The sequence below is a fragment of the Haematobia irritans genome, chromosome 1, assembly GCF_050003625.1.
Source record: "Haematobia irritans isolate KBUSLIRL chromosome 1, ASM5000362v1, whole genome shotgun sequence".
NCBI classification, from domain to species: Eukaryota; Metazoa; Arthropoda; class Insecta; order Diptera; family Muscidae; genus Haematobia; species Haematobia irritans.
In genome coordinates this window covers 5,310,269-5,333,179 of record NC_134397.1, presented here as the reverse complement: position 1 = coordinate 5,333,179, position 22,911 = coordinate 5,310,269, and the positions used below count along the sequence as shown (strand labels likewise).

The window sequence follows — 22,911 nt, the reverse complement described above, 5'->3', positions numbered from 1 at the left end:
TCTAAAGAAAATTTCGTCAAAATTTTATTTCTATAGAAAATTTCGTCAAAATTTTATTTCTATAGAAAATTTTGTCAAAATTTTAGTGATATAGAAAATTTTGTTAAAATTTTATTAATATAGAAAATTTTGTCAAACTGAATTATATACGTACTTATTCGACCTTTTTTGTTTAATATGGACTAACTTACAATTGAGAAGACGGTGTTAAGAAATTTTAAGATACCTTGCCATCGGCAAGTGTTACCGCAACCCAAGTAATTCGATTGTGGATGACAGTCTGTAGTAAAAGTTTCTACGCAATCCATGGTGGAGGGTACATAAGATTCGGCCTGGCCGAACTTATGGCCATATATATTTGTTTTTTGTTGGAATAGTGAAGAGTTTTCATTAAAACAATAACATGTTTTATATATAGTACGAAACTTTTTATTTCGGAATTTCATTACAATAATGAACAATTTCATTGTATTTATGATTTTTTGTTTAATTATAATAACATTTCGTTAATATGACAAAACTTTTTTTAGCAGTAGTATAATGGAGAAAAAAACTTATTAGAATTGATCCGAAATTTTTTCATTAAGGTATTAGAAATGCTCATTAATAGTATGAAATGTTTCCATTTAAAATCGAAATTTAATAAAAATAACCAGATGGTCCTACATAAGCCATTTTGTAGATATGTTCTTCTAACGAGCGTGCTACGTACTTGTTTTTGTATCAAAATCTAAGTCGAATGGTCCACACTTTTGAGACTTAGCGTGAAAACCAAGCAATCCAATCGATTCAGCCACACAGATGGATGGATATAATTCACCCATAAGCCTGACAATGAAATTGGGTTTCGAAACTTTTTCTTTGGCTCCAAGTATGTGTGAAAATTTTGAAAATTAAAAAAAAAAATATCTTTCAATAGAAATTGATCTTCACCAGTTGGAAAAATAATAGTAGTCCAAATGTTGAGAACAAAATTTTATAACATTTTTTTTTTGTAGTATTTGAGCTCTTTGCTTTTATGAAAAAATAAATAAATACAAATTATATTTTATAGAAATTGTTCTTAATTTTTTTTTATTATTGAAAAATGGTATAACATTAGAAATTAAGGAGAATAATAAAAAAGATTTTAAAATAAAATATCTCAGCTAAAAACATCCACGTTAAAAAAAGAACTTCGTTTTCTCTCATGTATTTTTGGTCCTAATGGCAAAAATGATTTTTTTCCTTTAGTTTATAATTAACTAACATGTACTTACATTTTCATTTTAGTTGAAAACTAATTTGCAGAGGATATATACGAGTATGTATAGTTTTGAATTATGATTACATATTTATATACAGAATAATTATTTAATTATTTTTTTTTTCTAGAAGAAACAACAGTATCAAACAACAACGAAACGTAGAAATATTTTTTGGTTTTCGTTTTTTTGAGGGGGGATTTTTCTATTCTTGTCATAGGTAAAAAACATAACATTCATTAATCTAGCGTCCATTTAAGGAGAGCTCTGTTGGAGGATGAACTCAGCTAATATGCTAACAATATCTTAACTGAGTTTCAAGCTTCACACCAGAGCTTTCTTTAAATGAAGATCTAAGAGGATTTTATTTTTGTTTTTCATATTTTGGCTTGCTTTCATCACAAACTGCCAGTTAAGAGACAATTTTGACGATTTCACAGTCCATATTGAACGCACGCTACCACATGTAATCTCTAAAAAGGGTATGGGGAAATGCAGAGGATCTGGATCTAAAAAACGATCCAAAACTAGAATATAAAGTCAAGGGTTTTAAAGGATACTGGTGGTATTCAGAGTTTAGGGGCAAGCCCTTAGAGATCACACTTGAAACGTACGGTTAATTAATGTCACACCCTTAGATCGTCCATTAGCGGATGTGCCTGGGATTGCGACAATGGATGCTGTTGCATAGACTGGGCCGAAGTCACTGTAACTGTGGGTGGTGGTGGAGGTGGACCATTCCCTGGTCCACCCATACCAGACCCTGTTAGTGATGTTGTCATTGTCTGGTTATGGGCATTCTGTAGCTGATGCTGATGCGTCACTATCATCTGTTGTTGGTTTTGTTGCACCTGCTGTTGCTGGGCCTGTTGTTGATGCTGTTGTTGCTGCTGCTGCTGTTGTTGTTGTTGCATGGACGACTGTTTCATGCAACTCTTCTTTGTTAGCGTTCCACACTGATTACCCATTACTTGTAAGGCATGTGGTGGCAGAAGACCCATTATGGTGGCACTTTGAGCATTAGTATTATTGCCCATACCCACACTACCACCCCCTCCAGGATCCTGTTGCATGGATTTCAAATGCTTGGGCGGTGGTGGAGCTCTATGGGGTATATCGGCAAATTCAGGCGGTGGTAACTGATGATGTTGTAGAGCATGATGATGGGAAAGTATTGTTGCAGGGTCACTTTTCGTGTGTATCGTTAATGTTTCCAAATCGCCACAGATATTGTTGGGCATTTGTCCACTCTCTTGACGTTTGAGTTTCGTCTGTGACCGCGGTTCATTTAGGCGAGTTTTGTCTCGCTGATAATAGACTCCAGCAAATATCAGAACATTCAATATAAGCAGGCTACAACCAATGGCAATTGTCACACTTAAGGCTGTCGAATAGGCAGCAAAGCCATCACTCTCCTGAGAGGCTTGACTGCCACCATGACCATCGCCATCCATCATATCTTCGGGATACAATTTGCTACCAGCATAACGAGTACCATTGCGTTGTAATGAGGATGAGGGTGAGCTGAGATTTACCAGGGAGAAATACTGATTGGTAAATATGCTGTAGTTGCCCAAGGCTGTGTTCCCAATACTAGGCGAATAGGGTGGATTCAGGGGTTTGACTGCAGCCTCACCGGCAATATTATTGTCCATTTCATCATCGTTGTTGAGTTGGTGATGCGAGGCAGGGACATTATCGCCACCTGGCTTATGCAGATCCGGTATTAGATTCAACCAAAAGGATAAACGGTGAGCTCGATAGTGATTTTTCAGTTTCGGTTTGGTATCTGCATTGAGAAAAAGGGGAAATTCAAAAATTTTTTAGGTTATTGTAAAATTAAAAATGCTAACATAAAAGCTTAGCGTTAAAATGTAGTAAAAAATTGTGAGAATTTATAAAATATTTTATGTTAGAAAATACTTGACCATCACCTTTTTTAATTTATGTCTAAGATCTGTTTTAAAAATAGGAGTTTGTGAAATGATGATTTTAAGGACATAGCTATTGATTCCTAAGAATGATCTTTCGTAAGACAACAACAAATCATCGAATTTAAAGATGATTTTTACTATATTAGAAAACAGTTTAAGTCCTATTTAAGCCAGGACCTCAGTTCAGAAGAAATTTCCTTTTTGAAAAGATATTAATTTTAGGGTCGAATCGCTAAACTCTAATATCAAGATTACTGTTTAAGCGACTTCTCTTAAACCGCTAAATGCACCATACTCAACGTCAAATCAAACTAAACACACCAAATGTATTACTGTGAATGAAAGCAAACAGGTGATTTCATGTCAGTAGAACCGTAGTTGTCATTAGATTCAACAATAACACCAAAAAATAAAGAAAAATTTGCGCAAAGATATTTACGAGTTTTATATACATGAGGTGTAAACCTCGAGTGCCATGGAGATGCACCAAGGAAATATAACAAACCTTCAATAACCTGAGTTGAATAAATACAGTCCACTAAAAAATTATCTCAGCGTTATTCAATTACTTAAATTAAGTGTTTATTGAAAAAAAAAAATTTCAAAGACTTGCGTCTTCTTTGGTAAGCAAACAACACATTCGAATTATAAAGAAATAATTGTGCTTACGATATATTTGTTTGCAGTGTAAGGTACAACCAAAAACAATAGATACAAGAAGATGGGAAGTTGGCCTACGTCACACCAAATGTTGCATTGACGGTGCTAGTTGCATACATGTTTGTAATGTTTTTATTTTTATTTTTTAAACGAAAAACTTAATTTTCTTAACGAAACAATGTTAAATTTTAGGCAACAACAAAAAAAAAGCAATTTCCCTTTTATGGAAATTTATTTCATGCACTTACTTTCTTATTATTTGCATTTTAATGCTATGTCAAAACTTGTCGTATACGCGTTTGGTTCGATAAACGAAAAGTATGGACCTAGCACCGTAAATGGTTTGATGTTCCCAGCATCCAACCTCCCATCTTCTTCTCTCTATTGTCTTTGGGTACAACATTATAATAAATTAATATTTTTATCTTTTTTCCAAAATAATGTTACGTTACATTTAATCGATTATTAATGTCGATGGTAATTGAAATTCATCGACCAGTGCTGCCAAAAGTTAGCTTTTATATAGGCGCCTAGAATTATGCTTTAATTTTTTTTAACAAATAAATAGAACCCGCAGCAATGGAATGACATGGCTATTAGCTTTTTATACCCTCCATCATAGGATGGGGGTATATTAACTTTGTAATTCCGTTTGTAACACATCGAAATATTGCCCTAAGACCCCATAAAGTATATATATTCTGGGTCGTGGTGAAATTCTGAGTCGATCTAAGCATGTCCGCCCGTCCGTCCGTCTGTTGAAATCACGCTAACTTCCGAATGAAACAAGCTATCGACTTGAAACTTGGCACAAGTAGTTGTTATCGATGTAGGTCGGATGGTATTGAAAATGGGCCATATCGGTCCACTTTTACGTATAGCCCCCATATAAAGGGACCCTCAGATTTGGCTTGTGGAGCCTCTAACAGAAGCATATTTCATCCGATCTGGCTGAAATTTGGTATATGGTGTTCGTATATGTTCTCCAACAACCATGCAAAAATTGGTCCACATCGGTCCATAATTATATATAGCCCCCATATAAACCGATCCCCATATTTGGCTTGCGGAGCCTAAAAGAGAAGCAAATTTCATCCGATCCGGCTGAAATTTGGTACATGGTGTTGGTATATGGTCTCTAATAACCATGGACAAATTGGTCCACATCGGTCCATAATTATATATAGCCCCCATATAAACCGATCCCCATATTTGGCTTGCGGAGCCTAAAAGAGAAGCAAATTTCATCCGATCCGGCTGAAATTTGGTACATGGTATTGGTATATGGTCTCTAGCAACCCTGCAAAAATTGGTCCACATCGGTTCATATTTATATATAGACCCCATATAAACCGATCTCCAGATTTGGCTTGCGAAGCCTCAAAGAGGAGCAAATTGCATCCCATCCGGCTGAAATTTGGTACATGGTATTGGTATATGGTCTCTAACAACCGTCCAAAAATTGGTCCACAGCGGTCCATAATTATATATGGCGCCCATATAAACCGATCCCCAGATTTGGGTTGCGGAGCCTCAAAGAGAAGCAAATTTCATCCGATCCGCCTGAAATTTGGTACATGGTATTGGTATATGGTCTCTAACAACCATGCAAAAATTGGTCCACATCCGTTCATAATTATATATAGCCCCCATATAAACCGATCCCCAGATTTGGCTTGCGAAGTCTCCAAGAGAAGCAAATTTCATCCAATCCGGTTGTAATTTGGCCCCCATATAAACCGATCCCCAGGTTTGGCTTGTGAAGTCTCCAAGAGAAGCAAATTTCATCCAATCCGGTTGTAATTTGGAACATGGTGTTAGTATATGATCTTTAACAACCGTGCCAGAATTGGTCCATATCGGTCCATAATTATATATAGCCCCCATATAAAACATTCTCCAGATTTGACCTCCGGAGCCTCTAGGAGGAGCAAAATTCATCCGATCCGGTTCAAATTAGGCACGTGGTGTTAGTAGTAGTAGTAGTAACAACCATACAAAAATTGGTCCAATCACACAAAAATTGGTCCATATCGGTTCATAATCATGGTTGCCATAGAGCCAAAAATAATCTACCAAAATTTTATTTCTACAGGAAATTTTGCCAAAATTTTATTTCTAGAGAAAATTTTGTTAAAATTTTATTCGGTTCATAATAAAATTTTCATCATTGTCAAAATTTTATTTCTATAGAAAATTTTATCAAAATTTTATTTCTATAGAAAATTTTGTTCAAATTTTATTCGGTTCATAATCATGGTTGCCACTTGAGCCAAAAATAACCTACCAAGATTTTATTTCTATAGAAAATTTTGTGAAAATTTTATTTCTATAGAAAATTTTGTTAAAATTTTATTTCTGTAGAAAATTTTGTCAAACTTTTATGTCTACTTTGTCAAACTGAATTATATACGTATTGGATCGATCTTTTTTTATTTAATATATACCACGTATGGACTTAGATACAATTTAGAAGATGGTGTTAGGAGGCTTTAAGATACCTTGCCATCGGCAAGCGTTACCGCAACTTAAGTAATTCGATTGTGGATGGCAATGTTTAGATGAAGTTTCTACGCAATCCATGATGGAGGGTACGTAAGCTTCGGCCTGGCCGAACTTACGGCCGTATATACTTGTTAAACTTCAAAGACATTGCATTTTTTACTGATTCGAAGTAACAATGATCTTCTATCTATCTATTGACATTTTTTTGGAATTTAAAGTTTAGGTCGTACTTTTTAATCCATTGTTATTTATAAGTTTTCATATTAATTTTAAGATTGACAAAAAAAAAATGTATGTTTATTAATAAAAGAAAATTGTCTCTTACCAAAATTTAAATATTTTTTATGCACACTCTCATATGCTGTCCAATCAATTGTTTTGTAGCGACTTCTTTCTTGCCTGCTACCATGGTCACTTTCCATTTGTTCATTGGGATTCCTATGGGATAAGGATGAAATAAAATATTTATGGTATTGCATATATTCCTAGAATTTCTTAAAATAAATTATCTAAGGTTTGATAAAAACGCAAAACGCAAAACTTACCCTGTTCGAACAAAATTTGACCAATAGAGCATAACAATTTCCGATAAGCTCACTTCAGTCTTGGTATAGTTGCGTGTGAAGTGATTGAAACCGCCCACCAATGGTGCTCCAAAAATGTATGGCAAATCTTCGCCATGAATGCATCCTTGACGCTACAAAGCCAAAAGCAGTGGAAGAGAGGAGGGGGGAATAGAGAGGAAACCACAATGTATCATTGCCCATTTGATGATTGATTGTACGTGCTTCGCATTGATTTTTGGAAATAATTCATGTGGTTTATACGAACTTACCTGTGGATAATCACCATAACGTGTTTGATAGTCAAAGACATATAAATAAGAGTTCCGGTGGTCTGCCGAGTGTAAGTCAACCGTTTGAGCAGCGGGAGCCACTACTTGAGCATCACTTAAGGCTTCCAGTGTTTCGTCCCTGCAAATGGGTAAATTGGAAAATCAAATGAAATTTTCAATTGAGCGAATGATTCAAAAACCAACATCATTTCCAATTAAATTATTTTCTCTGTGTGTTCATTAATGCAGGGGAAATTAAACCGCTTATGCCTCAACAGGCATTTGTTTGGTCAATGTTGGTATTATTAAATAGGATTTATGTTTAATTAAAAATTCATTTATTTTGCAATTGCTTATATTTTCTCTCTCTCTCTCCAACATTCTCTCAATTATGGCACAAATTTTGTGGTAGAAAAAAAAATTATTTTATTATGGCCACAGAGTGGAGGTTATAACAGACCATATACACTAACCAATGTACAACAGCGACTCGGTTAAGCACAATGGGAGACAAGTAAATTCTTTTTTTTTAGTTCAGAATATCAAAAGCATTTTTTAATTATAATAATTTGGTGCTTGGTCCACAGTATAATAACCTTGTTTTATATGAAAATGTGCAAATCAGAAATATTACCTGTAGACCCATAGACAATGAACGACAAAAAAATCTCCCCAGGAAGCTCTTTGTGACTAGCCATCTATACGTCAGTCTGTCCATTTATTTTATGTTCGAAAGCTCGCCGTGTCATGAAATCATCAGAGCAGCGAAATCCGTCCCAAATGCCGAAAAGAATGTCGCCTATTTTGCAAGCCTCTAGAAACTTAATGATTTTATACGATTTACTCAATACTTGTAGAGTATGTGGAAGGACATTATATATATAATGTGGAGAATCTACTCGCTTGATTCAATTTTTGACATCGGCATGACTGGCTAATATGCCTACATTTATGGAAATCGAGTGTTACTTATATAGTAGAACTATAACCAAACCTGGTGCTATATTTTCCAAATTTATTAGTTTTTAATCATGGGACTTATTGAAAACTAACGAAGAACTTGTTAATAGCTCACAATATCCTGCCAAAAAACCCTGGCTAAACAGACAATCAACCAAGTAAAAAATTCATATTTTTATGTATCCCGTAAGGTAGAGTTTCTATTATGTAGTCGGCCAATCCAAAAATCTCCTACTGTTCGTTATCTCTTAATTTTAATCCATTTTAAAAACTGACACACTGTTCAAATGTTTGTAAATCAATATGATATTGTAAATATATACATTTTTTTTGTTTTGTATTTTTATTAAATTATTCCCAAAAATGTAACCATCATTCGTTTGACCATCATGTTTTCATTGAATTGACGTGAAACATGATCAAAGTAGAGCTGTATAAGAAACAACCTGAATCAATGTAAATCGACAATGGCATCTGTGGTCAACAATGTTTTATTGACATGTTTTTAACCATCATTGATGGGATCTGCTAACAAATAAACTTTGAAACAATGTAAATTTAAAATTCAAATTAAGCTGCATTCAATTCCTTTTATAATTTAGCACAACTAACCTCATGAAGTTAGAAATATATGTGGCACACAAAAAATTTTTTTTTTTTATAATTTTGTACAAATCTACTTATGTATTTAATAAAATTTATTTTACAATTTTTAAAATATTAGCTGGAAATCGGCTTTGATAATTAATTTACAAAGAAACACACTCTATATCTATTGAGCATTTTACCAAGACCGCGGGAGGGTATATGTAGGGTCAGCCTTATTTGAGAAGTACACCGAAAAGAAGTGAACTGTTTTATAGGAAGAATGAACTACCTCGCACGAAAATTGAACTGAATTTTACTCCACATTTTGAGATTTCCACAAAGCGTTGTTAAAACCAGGAAAATTTAATGCCATGTTATACTTTTTAACTGCAGTTCATGAGAATTTATCATCTCATAGAAGAAAAAAATTAACTAAAAGTAAAGAAGAAAATCATTGGCCCCAAATCATGAGCATTTTAACCACACAGTAGTTCATTCTTACTATTTTTGGTAATCGTACTTATGTGTATGGTCGTTGAACTTTATACTCACGTTTAGTTCATAAAATTTTTGAGACATAATTAAAAAAGTAAGATTTTATTAAGCTGTGGAAAATTTCGATCAAAATAATAAAATTCAACTACAAGCAATTATTTTTTTTAATAATAAGTTAAATTTAGCTTTAGTTTAACTACGGAAATTGTTTTCTGTGTAGAAAAGGAGGTTTAATTTATACTCGCGAAACTAACATTTTGAACATTACGAGTGGTCTATTAAGCCTTTTACCAAGACCTTGGGAGGGTATATGGAGGACAAGTCCTTTTCTATTGTTTGCGGAATCACAGTGCATTTTTCTGTTCCTATTTCAGAAGTAGGTTTGATTAAAGAGAATACTTGGAAAACTGGGGATAAATTCCCCATACTATACACCTGTGGTGGAATCGTTAGTATGGTCGTATGGATAGTATGGATAAAAAGGATCCTGTGTTCAATCCCAGTTTCTACCGAATAACAAAAACTATTCAGCCGTGTTTATCTCCTTACAGTAATGCTGATTATATTTCTAAGTGTATCAAAGTTTCTCTAAGTGGTTTCACCATAATTTGAAATACCGTTAAGGAGGTACCTTACCACTAAGCTAAATATGGCAGCACTCAGAGAAAAGTTCAGCATTATGATATTACACCTGAACCTCAAATAACGGACTATCACTATAGTCATTAGTCTTTGTCCCTAAAAATCCTCATGTCCTAAAATTGGGACGATTTTGTCCCCAAAAATCAACAACTTAAGTTAAAATTCCTCACACCTTCCTTATGTGGAAATTCCCCACCAAATTCCGCAAGTCCCCATCTTAGGAATTTCCTTCCGGTATACGAAAAAATAGCTCCAATTTGGTGGAAATCCCTGATAATGACACCTCTGACTATACCAAACCTACAACACGACTCGAATACTTAATATTTTGTTAAGAAACCGATCATACCCACAATCTTAATAAGATTTGGGATCAAATAGGAAATTATTGCCGCAGTATTATATTCGATGACCTAGAGTGAATATTTCTGTTAAACACAAAGTTCTTATAATGTATTATGGTATAAAAATGGTTCGATATAATCCATTTGCATGTATACAAATAATCGATATTTGTCATAAAGACAATGACAAACTTTGTACACCAACAAGCCATCTATTGTTGTGGGATTGCAAGTAGTGATTATGTGGTCTCTTCTCTCACACCTCTTAGTGTGGTATTTAGAAGAGAAAAAAAAACTAAAACCCTTCTACCGCTAATCCTTTTGTTATATCCAATTTAAATTTCCTTTTTTGACGAACCACATAGAACAACAACTACAACAACAAGGACGACAACAAAAACCATCCAATTTTGTGTTCACTCATTGGCATTTATCCATCTGATTGCAAAACTTTTGTGAAATTGCTTTTTTCATCAAAACTGATTGGATATATAAAAATAATTTTTGCCACATCCATTTAGTCATTGTATAGGTATATCCGTTGTGCTTATGTGTTGTCCTGTTACACATAAAAGGTGACGCAAGAGTATGGTATGCGGGTGGATGTGTATGGTGTATACTTGTTTGCTGCTAACACTTTTTTGTGAGTGTTGTTTTTTTTTTCAAACTTCCGCCATTGGTGTGAATAAATCATGGATTGATTGAAAGACTGACTACCTCAAAATTGAGTTTGTGGGAACATTAGAGGCAAGTAAATCTGTAAAACAGTTAAAAGCAATACGGAAAAAACACACGCAAATATAACTATGGTGCAGTCCATATATAAAATTCATAGAAATAAATATTTGTCTTTTAAAATAATAAAGCAATAATTTCCCTAAATTTCATAATAGGGATACTCATGAGAATCGAAAAGACAACCTGTATAAAATTTTGATAAGACGATTTTTGGATTTTTTAAAATAAAAAAAATTTAAGCTTTTCCACAGTTTCCAAATTTTGTATTGGCGACTTTTAAACTTTTACATGTTGCTATTAGTCAATTAATAGATTTTGACCAACACATAAACACGATTTGATGCGAATTAAAAAAATCTAAATCCGATTAGTTGAATTTGATAATTATAAACTATGATTACGTCGGCTTTTGTTTTGATATAAAGATAGGTCAAACAATTGGTTGTTGTATTCCAAAAATTATATTGTTAATAAAATAAGCATGCCTATGAAAAATCAAAGACTGTTCTCTCAAAATAAAATAAGTAAGGAAAGTCTAAAATCGGGGGCCGATTATATTATACCCTGCACCACTTGTAGATTCACATTTTCGATGCCATATCAAATCCGTCAAATGTGTTGGGTACTATATATAAACTTTATGTTCCCATATACATATATTTCAATCTGACACGATCTGGACAAAATTTGTTAGACTTATGTTACTTAAAATTTAAGTCGGCTAATGCCCGGGGTGGAACAAAATGTTAGTAAAAAAATATGAGAAACATTTAAATCTGAAGCAATTTTTAGGCAACTTTGCAAAAGTGTATTTATGATTTATCGGTCGATAGATATGTATTAGACGTATAGGAAAATTGGAGTAATTTTTACCAGTTTTCTACTTAGGATTGTCGTTTTTACAAGGAATATGTGGGTATTTTGGCCAATTTTGCCGAAATCACAAAAAAAATATATATGGGATTTATATCTTAATCTGAACCGATTTCAACTTAAATCGGATTACAACTTTGACCTCTGTTGTCATATGAGTTGGGAGCTATATATAAATCTGACCTGATTTCAACCAAATTTGGCAGTGTTAATTCTACTTCCTGTGCAAAATTTAAAGTAAACATATAAGGAAAGTCTAAAGTCGGGCGAGGCCGACTATATTATACCCTGCACCACTTTGTAGATCTAAATTTTCGATACCATATCACATCCGTCAAATGTGTTGGGGGCTATATATAAAGGTTTGTCCCAAATACATAGATTAAAATATCACTCAATCTGGACAGAATTTGATAGACTTCTACAAAATCTATAGATTCAAAATTTAAGTCGGCTAATGCACTAGGGTGGAACACAATGTTAGTAAAAAACAAGTAAGGAAAGTCTAAAGTCGGGCAGGGCCGGCTATATTATACCCTGCACCACTTTGTAGTTCTAAATTTTCGATACCATATAATACTCTGTTCCACAGTGTGGCGTAGGGTATAAATATTGGAAACATTTAAATCTGAAGCAATTTTAAGGAAACTTCGCAAAAGTTTATTTATGATTTATCGCTCGATATATATGTATTAGAAGTTTAGGAAAATTAGAGTCATTTTTACAACATTTCGACTAAGCAGTGGCGATTTTACAAGGAACATTTTGGTATTTTTACCATTTTTGTCCAAATCAGAAAAACATATATATGGGAGCTATATCTAAATATGAACCGATTTAACCCAAATTTGGCACGCATAGCAACAATGCTAATTCTACTCCCTGTGCAAAATTTCAACTAAATCGGAGCAAAAAATTGGCCTCTGTGGTCATATGAGTGTAAATCGGGCGAAAGCTATATATGGGAGCTATATCTAAATCTGAACCGATTTCAACCAAATTTGTCACGCATTGCTACAATGCTAATTCTGCTCCCTATGCAAAATTTCAATAAAATCGGAGTAAAAAGATTGGCCACTATGGTCATATGAGTATAAATCGGGCGAACGATATATATGGGAGCCAAATCTAAATCTGAACCGATTTCAATAAAATTTAGCACACTTGACTACACTACTAATTGTACTCCTAGTGTAAAATTTCAACCATATTGGGGTAAATCTCTGGCTTCTGGGACCGTATTAGTACATATCGGCCGAAAGATATATATGGGAGCTATATCTAAATTGGAACCGATTTCAATAAAATTTGGCACACTTGACTATAGCGCTAATTGTTCTTCTTGTGCAAAATTTTAAGCTAATTAGGGTAGAACTCTGGCTTCTGGGGCCATATAAGTCCATATCGGGCGAAATATATATATCGGAGCTATATCTAAATCTGAACCGATTTCTTCCAAAATCAATAGGGTTCTATTCTGAGCCAAAACACATACTTGTGCCAAATTTTAAGTCGATTAGACTAAAACTGCGACCTAGACAAAAATGTGTTCACGGACAGACGGACATGGCTATATTGACTCAGGAGCCCACCCTGAGCATTTTTGCCAAAGACACCATGTGTCTATCTCGTCTCCTTCGGGGTGTTGCAAACATATGCACTAACTTATAATATCCTGTTCCACAGTGTGGCGCAGGGTATAATTAGGGCAAAATTCGGGCTTCTGGGGCCATAGGAGTTCACATCGGGTGAAAGATATATATGGGAGCCATATCTTAATATGAACCGATTTCAACCAAATTTGGCATGCATAGCTATAATATTAATTCTACTCCCTGTGCAAAATTTAAAGCCAATTAGGGCAAAACTCTGGCTTCTGGGGCTTTATAAGTGCATATCGGGCGAAAGATATATATGGGAGCTATATCTAAATCTGCACCGAGTTCAACCAAATTCGGTACACTTTACGACACTATCAATTGCACTTCTTGTGCAAAATTTAAAGTAAATCAGGCTGAAATTCTGGCTTCTGTGGCCATATTAGTACACGCAAAAAAATAATTCTTTCCTCCCAAACGAAATTTTAGACAAACAAAGTTCGTTTCTCATTTGCTTTTCGCTGTAAGGAATAGTATTTGGAAGAAAAGTATATACTTTTTGTGATAAACGTTTATTCTTTTCCAGGATGTAAAAACAATTTCATAAAGACAAACTCAAAAAAAATGTTGTTTTCTTGCTAATTGCATTTTCCCTCACATCTTTCTCACATCCAAGAGGTTTTTAGTTCTTAACACCTTTTCCTGTAATACCAACAATGTAGAAGAAATTATACGATTTTATAAATTTTAACATTTTTTTTACCTTTCGCCTGGACGGAGAATCGAACCGCGGACCATGCACTTTGTAAGCCAACACACTAACCACTGAGCTATGTACCTGTTATGGTCATCAATAGATAAATATCCATATAAGTTATATTTATATAGCATAGCTTGCGGCGCCCACGAACCGAATAAACAAAGTTTATTTAACAGAAACAAACATTTAGTTTGGCACCGTGGAGTAGTGGTTGCTATCTCCGACTTGCATGCCAAGGGTCGTGGGTTCGATCCCTGCTTCGACCAAAGTTTTTTTTTTAATATATTTCAGATATGTTCGGAAGATTCCGAAAAAAATGTTCAGCATTATATTGTAGTATATTAAATTTTGAACTGTAAAATGTGTCTTATTAAAGACCTAAAGTCAGAAAAGAACAGTGTTTGATATAAACGAAATGGACTGTGTTGTTGTTTCAAAAATAACTTTTTTTATTGAAGAAATAAAAATTTTGTAACAAACGAATTTTTTTGGTGATAAAAGTTTAAAATTTTCGAAGCAATTCAAAAAACTCTAACAAAAGAAAAACGTTTTCGGTACACGTTTTCCAAACGTTTTTTTTTCTTTGCGTGTAGATATCGGGCGAAAGATATATTTAGGAGCTATATCTAAAACTTAACCGATTTATTCCAAAATCAATGGGGTTCTATTCTGACCCAAAATACATACTTGTGCCAAATTTGAAGTCGATTGGACTTAAATTGCGACCTAGACTTTGATTACAAAAATGTGTTTACAGACAGACGGACATGACTAGATCGACTCAGGGACCGACCCTGAACAATATTGCCAAAGACACCATATGTCTATTTCGTCTCCTTCTAAGTGTTGCAAACATATGTACTAACTTATAATACCCTGTTCCACAGTGTGGCGCAGGGTATAAAAAACTATATCGTATCTGAGAATATGTGGAATAACCCATATTGCATTTTGTTCGACTTTCCGCAAAGCCATGTGATAAACATACATATTTTAAAGTTATGTCTAAAATTTTTGGATATTTTTCAGTTTTATATGATTTTTTTTTCCTCCAGGTGTTGAAAGTCATTCAGCTGGCTGGTCGCTGTTATTCCATTCTGTTTGTATTTCTGAATATCGAGGGAAAAACTTTCGTTCAGAGATTTTTCTCTCCATTGTTGTGGTGGCATTCGAAAGCGTGTATAAAATGTGTAATTTGTGGGAAATTGTTGAAAGTTTTATTCTTTTGCCTTCCGCCATTGTTAAAGCTGCCGCAATTGTTGTCAATGGTTGTTTTGAAGCTGTGTAAATTCCATACACGTCACTGAATTTAACAGCGTAATATGTGCATATATGGGTGAATTTTGTGTGTGTACGTATTAGTTTAAAAATTGATTGGTCTCATTGAAAAAAATCTGGTTGAAAGATTTTGTTAGGGTATTTTACACATTCGTGGTGAATGTAGATGTTATTTATTGATTATATCAATTTAGAATTCCCCGATAATGGGATAGTAGAAAAAACGGAAAGTTTCATCATTATCCTTTTCCACTTTGATTAGAAAATGTATTTTACTAGGATTACATTTAAATTAGAAGGATTTATATAGCATAAATACAGGCTAAGTAGATGGCAATGCTATCAGCGAGGATTGGTTATATGACTCGCACAGTGTCATAGGTAAGCAATCTAAATGAAATGTTAAAAAAAGATAAAAATGACACTCAAATAAGTTACAAAATAACCATCTAGCCAACTCTTTGAAACATTGAGACAAGCATTCAACTAGGATTGATTATATAGCTCGCACAGTGTCATGGGTAAGCAAGTTAAACGAAATGCTAAAAAATGATGAAAATGTCAAAAGATTACAAAATAACCACCTAGACAACTCTTTCATCTATAGCCAAGTCTCTTTCATCTGTAGCGAAATCAAATATTAAAGTGTGATGCGAATTCAGTGATTTGGATGTGAATTAAGAAATTTTGTGATATTTTGACAAATAAATAATTTTTACAATTTTTTATGATTTTTATTGCATTCTAACGCTTGTCTGGAACGTTGGATATCAATTTTGTCTTTTAAATTCGTAGTTTTTCGAGAATGGGTTTAACATTTCTTTCGGCAAAATTTACATCATTTGTACCATTTTAGTAATTCTTAATCTGTTTTTAATCTATTTAAGGCAAAAATAATTAGACTTCCCCTTAAAATATCAAAAAAGCTAGTTTATACGGCAAGTATATACGGCCGTAAGTTCGGCCAGGCCGAATCTTATGTACCCTCCACCATGGATTGCGTAGAAATTTCTACGAAAGACTGCAATCCATAATCGAATTACTTGGGTTGTGATATCTTAAAACTTCTTAACATCGTTTTCTAAATTGTGAGTTATGTTAGCCCATACGTGGTATATATTAGACAAAAAAGTTACGTATAGTTAAGCCTACAAATAATTACGAATCGATATAGACTTTTTGCACGGTACGTAGAGAGCCAGAATTGAAATATGGGGGTCGCTTAGATGGGGGCTATATACAATTATGAACTTGGTATGGACCAATTTTTGTGTGATTGGGGATCGATTTATCTGAGGGCCAAATATAACTATAGACCGATATGGGCCTAGTTAGGCATGGTTGTTAACGACCATATACTAGCACAATGTACCAAATTTCAATTCACCCGGATGAAATTTGCTCCTCCAAGAGACTCCAAAACCAAATCTCGGGATCGGTTTATATGGGGCTATATATGATTATGGACTGATATGGACCACTTTTCGCATGGTTGTTAAATATCATATACTACCACCACGTACCAAATTTCAAGCAGATCGGGTGAATTTTGCTTCTCCAAAAGGCACCGGAGGTCAAATATGGGTATCGGTTTATATGGGAGCTTTATATAATTATGGACTGATAGGAACCAATTCCTGCATGGTTGTTGGATACCATATACTAACATCACGTACCAAATTTTAACCGAATGGGAAGAATTTTGTTCTTCCAAGGGGCTCTGGAGGTCAAATCTGGGGATCGGTTTATATGGGGGCTATATATGATTATAAACCGATATGGACCAATTTTTGCATGGGAGTTTGAGGCCATATATTAACACCACGTACCAAATTTCAACTGAATCAGATGAATTTTGGTCTTCCAAGAGGCTCCGGAGGTCAAATCTGGTGATCGGTTTATATGGGGGCTATATATAATTATGGACCGATGTGAACCAATTTTTTCATGGTTGTTAGAGACCGTATACTAACACCATATACCAAATATCAGCCGGATCGGATGAAATTTGCTTCTCTTAGAGGCCTCGCAAGCCAAATCGGGGGATCGGTTTATATGGGGGCTATATATAATTATGGACCGATGTGAACCAATTTTTTCATGGTTGTTAGAGACCGTATACTAACACCATATACCAAATATCAGCCGGATCGGATGAAATTTGCTTCTCTTAGAGGCCTCGCAAACCAAATCGGGGGATCGGTTTATATGGGGGCTATATATAATTATGGACCGATGTGGACCAATTTTTGCATGGTTATTAGAGACCATATACTCACACAATGTATTAAATTCCAGCTGGATCAGATGAAATTTGCTTCTCTTAGAGACCTCGCAAGCCAAATTTGGGGGTCCGTTTATATGGGGGCTATACGTAAAAGTGAACCGATATGGCCCATTTGCAATACCATCCGACCTACATCAATAACAACTACTTGTGCCAAGTTTCAAGTCGATAGCTTGTTTCGTTCAGAAGTTAGCGTGATTTCAACAGACGGACGGACATGCTCAGATCGACTCAGAATTTTACCACGACCCAGGATATATAGTTTATGGGGTCTTAGAGCAATATTTCGATGTGTTACAAACGGAATGACAAAGTTAATATACCCCCCATCCTATGGTGGAGGGTATAAGAAATGACTAAAATGAAATTCCTGTACAGTTAAAATAAAGAACAACTTTGGGAGGACATTTTTGAAAGTGCTTTTAAAGTTGTGCCTTTAGAAGAACTTACAATTTTTTTTTTTGTTGGGCAAGCCAAAAAATTGTTAAAATCGAATATATAATTTCTGAGAAAATAGTATGGTTACGACAAACATATTTCCCATGATGACCATATTCCTTTTTTTTATAGCCCAGTAAAGCCACCGACACAGGAGGAATATGACCACCCCAAACCTAATTTTATAAAATATAATATGGTTTGACTAACGTGTTACATGTTTCCCCTGTAAAAATAACATTCTGTTCTTCTTCCGTCCTTCTCTGCTTGCATAGTCAAGAAAATTCCTTCCACTGTGCCATTTCAAAATATTTCTTGCCATGATTTGAGAATGTGGTTGTATTGCCTTACGTTTTTTTTTTTGTTTATAATCTGTAAATCAATCAAAATATAAAAAAGGTAAAGAGAAAAATTTCACAAGTTTTGATTATCCGCAGGATATAAAAAAAGGTCATCTGAATTTGGGGATTCCTTTTTGGCAGTTCCTTCCAAGCTGGGTTAGTTGTCGTTAGTATGCCTCCTCTTTGACAAATGTTATTCCTTAAATTTTTAGATAGTCATATGTCATCTACAACGTAGAAAAACGGTATTTCGAAGTTTCTATGGGGTATTTTTGTTTCATGGGGCCCATATCTAATTATGATAAGACACTGAAGATTTTTATGACAATATTAGGAAATAAGAAATATGTAGTATGTAAATACAACAAAGGAAGATCTTTTTCGGTTCATTAAATTTTGGACAGTGACAAAGATGTTCAATAACAGTAGCTTAAAATAAATTGATCACTTAAATATTTATATACCTTTGGCAAAAAAAAAAAAAAAAAAGTTTTATTAAACTTTCATATCAGTTTGTTTGCGATAAATTGTCAAATTATTGTAGGTAAAAACAAAATGTGCGAGTAAAGAAATAAAAAACAAAAATGTTTCATGTTCCCCGTGAAAAGGTACTATGAGGCTTTGAAACATGTTTGAGCATGATGTATTTGGCGAGAAAACAATGTTCTTGAATATGTTTGGCGTGATTATATTCCTTTTCTGGGTGAGTATGTTAGGTTAGGTTAGGTTATGTGGCAGCCCGATGTATCAAGCTCACTTAGACTATTCAGTCCATTGTGATACCACAGTGGTGAATGAGTGCTGCCCGATTCCATGTTAAGCTCAATGACAAGGGACCTCCTTTTTATAGCCGAGTCCGAACGGCGATCCACATTGCAGTGAAACCACTTAGAGAAGCTTTGAAACCATCAGAAATGTCACCAGCATTACTGAGGTGGGATAATCAACCGCTGAAAAACTTTTTGGTGTTTGGTCGTAGCAGGAATCGAACCCACGACCTTGTGTATGCAAGGCGGGCATGCTAACCATTGCACCACGGTGGCTCCCCTGGGTGAGTATGGGTACCTCTTTGTGAAAAACTCTAACATATGTTACAAACCAACCAGCAAAGGTGCACACACCAAGAACCCTTATTAATAATGGGAGTATATTCCTTTGAATTTTTTTCTTGACGTCATAGAGTTTAAGGATATCCTCAATAAGGAATTTAATGCTTTGTCTGTGAAATATATTAAGTCATGTTTCTAATGATGTATACATAATTATTTTATACTTTTTTTTCGAAATTATGATGATCAAGAACCTACTTGAGTAGGAGCCTGGTATATATTACTGCAAGACGTGACAAAAAATATTCACATTCATGTCACAATAACTTTGCAGTAAAAAAGATGCAGGGAAAGGCAGTAGGGTTTATTTTATTAAACGGAAATCACAACAACCAACAACTAGTAAATGAAAAAAATTCTGTGTTTGTTGAGTTTTGAAGAAAACTAAAATTAACAAGTATATACGGCCGTAAATTCGGCCAGGCCGAATCTTATGTACCCTCAACCATGGATTGTGTAGAAGCTTCTACGAAGGACCACTTTTGGCATGGCTGTTAAATGTCATATGTTACACTACCACCACGTACCAAATTTCAACCAGATCGGATGAATTTTGCTTCTCCAAAAGGCACCGGAGGTCAAATCTGGGGATCGGTTTATATGGGGGCTATATATAATTGTGGACTGGTATGAACCAATTCCTGCATGGTTGTTGGATACCATATACTAACATGAAGTACCAAATTTCAACCGATTCGGATGAATTATGCTCTTCCAAGGGGCTCCGGAAGTCAAATCTGGGAATCGGTTTATATGAGGGCTATATATAATTATGGACCGATGTGGACCAATTTTTGCATGGTTGTTAGAGACCATATACTAACACCACGTACCAAATTTCAATTGAATCAGATGAATGTTGGTCTTCCAAGGGGCTCCGGAGTTCAAATCTGGAGATCGGTTTATATGGGGGCTATATATAATTATGGGCCGATGTGGACCAGTTTTTGCATGATTGTTAGAGACCATATACTAACACCATGTACCAAATTTCAGCCGGATGGGAAGACATTTTCTTCTCTTAGAGGCACCGCAAGCCAAATCGGGTTTATATGGAGGCTATATATAATTATTGACCGATGTGGACCAATTTTTGCATAGTTGTTAGATACCATGTAAGTATATGTACCATGTACCAAATTTCAGCCGGATCGGATGAATTGGATTGGATAATTGGAAATATTTTGGTGATATTTTTTTGTGTATAAAGGCGTGAGCTAGGCGATTTTTAAATACCCTACACCAGGAATTAAATATAAAATTTCTTCGAAGTTGAAATTAAAATTTCTAAGTGTGTAGGCTACTTCCGGTTATGGATTTTTTTTTTTTTTTGAGTTTTAGAGGGATGTTAAACCTCTCGTGTAAGCGTGCAAGAAATGATTAAATAACACCTTTGATTTGAAATCTAAATTCTGTTGATATTTGCCTACATTATTTCAAATCTGGGGATCGGATTATATGGGGGCTACATATAATTATGTTATGGACCGATATGGACCAATTCCTGCATGATTGTTAGAGACTATATACTAACACCATGTACCAAATTTCAGACGGATGGGATGAAATTTTCTTCTCTTAGAGGCTCCGCAAGCCAAATCGGGAGATCGGTTCAAATGGGGGCTATATATAATTATGGACCGATGTGGACCAATTTTTGCATGGTTGTTAGAGACCATACATATACTAACACCATGTACCAAATTTCAACCGGATCGGATGAATTTTGCTCCTCCAAGAGGCTCTGCAAGTTAAATCTTAGCGTCGGTTTATATGGGGGCTACACGTAAAAGTGGTCCGATATGGCCCATTTGCAATAACATCCGACCTACATGAATAACAACTACTTGTGCCAAGTTTCAATTCGATAGCTTGTTTCGTTCGGAAGTTAGCGTGATTTCAACATACGGACGGACACGCTTAGATCGACCGGACCGGTAAAAATTAAATCCGACGCAAGTTTTTGTGAGCCAATCGGATAAGCATTGCCGTTTCTAGAAGCCCAAGATTCAAATCAGGTGACCGGTCTATATGGGGGCTATACCATAACATGGTCCGATACGCACCATATACGTCGCAGCTATTTGTGGACCTAATATACCTAAATATCCAGAGAAATCGGAAAATTATTACGGTTTCCAGAAGATCAAGAAGCCAAAAAATCGGGAGATCGGTCTACGAATGATACAAAGAGCGTACCTATTTGTGGGCCTAACATATCTCTAGATTTTCAATTTCATACATTATAGAAGCCCAAGCACTAAAATCGGCTAATCGATCTATATAGGTTATACCAAAACATCATATTCGGTGATACACTTCATATACGTCTGGATATCAGTTTTCAGGCAAATCAAAAAAAAAAAAAAAAAAAAAACTACGGCTTCTAGCCACTCACGGTCGTCTATATTTTATCCACATTTAGGAGGCGTTCAGTTTTCAGAGGTTAATTTTAATGTGTTAATATAGCAACCGTCTAAATAACTGTTCACGTTTGAGAAATTGAGGCGATTTACTGTACTTATACATTTAAGTTTACCGTAATTCATATTACAGACAAATGTTTTTTTTGTGATTCGATCATGATATTAATTGATCCAATTCAATCAAGTTTTTATTGGATTTTTTTTGGAAATTCATTTCTGTGTAGAGCACAATTTATTCGTTTGCCCATCTATTTTCCTAAATATTAATATTAATATTAAAGTCCTTCACAAACGTGTTAACTAACATTTTAAGTTCAAAATGCAAACTCGACTTTATGTAAACAGCTTCTTTAAAACAAGGTCTTGAAAGAAATCTCCTGTATCTGAATATGTTATATCTTTATAGACAAGTTTAAAAAAAATCGAATTTGAGTACGATTTCAATAATTTGGAATATTTATTTTCAATTTTTAAGGGAAATTTGACTTCAGTTTTATTTTATTTATCTATTATTTTTTTTTAATTTGTAACTATCTTCTATATAAAGCTATATTAAATCAAATACGCAAACTGGAGGGATAAAGCGGCTTCATTGAAGTTAATCGACTTTAAGTCAACGAGAAATGCGTCTTCACATTCGTATTTTAAGGTAAAGACATTTTTGCCCTCATAGCAACATTTTTTCAGTGTAGAGTGCTGTTATTTATTCGATAAAATATTTTTCACTGTGCTTATCCTTCTTGCTGTCTGAATTTTATTTAATTGAATTTGCTGTTATATATATAAAGAATATGACCATTGGTCATGCACTATTCGTCGACTATGTTGGCCATTCATTCGAATGGGACGTTGTTAA

The 22,911-nt window shown here is 34.6% G+C and overlaps 1 protein-coding gene across 1 annotated transcript in view; it reads right to left on the bottom strand.

Moving 5' to 3' along the window:
* Positions 1–1,130: 1,130 nt before the first annotated feature.
* Positions 1,131–22,911, bottom strand: part of Nlg3 (Neuroligin 3) — a 126,976-nt gene continuing 105,195 nt past the window's right edge. Inside the window, exons 8-11 of the mRNA XM_075289021.1 lie at positions 7,179–7,317; positions 6,889–7,040; positions 6,669–6,781; positions 1,131–3,033 (exon numbers count right to left, since the gene is read on the bottom strand). Coding sequence (XP_075145136.1) covers positions 1,871–3,033; positions 6,669–6,781; positions 6,889–7,040; positions 7,179–7,317 — 1,567 coding nt within the window. The 3' untranslated portion in view covers positions 1,131–1,870. The remainder of the gene's footprint in view (positions 3,034–6,668; positions 6,782–6,888; positions 7,041–7,178; positions 7,318–22,911) is intronic.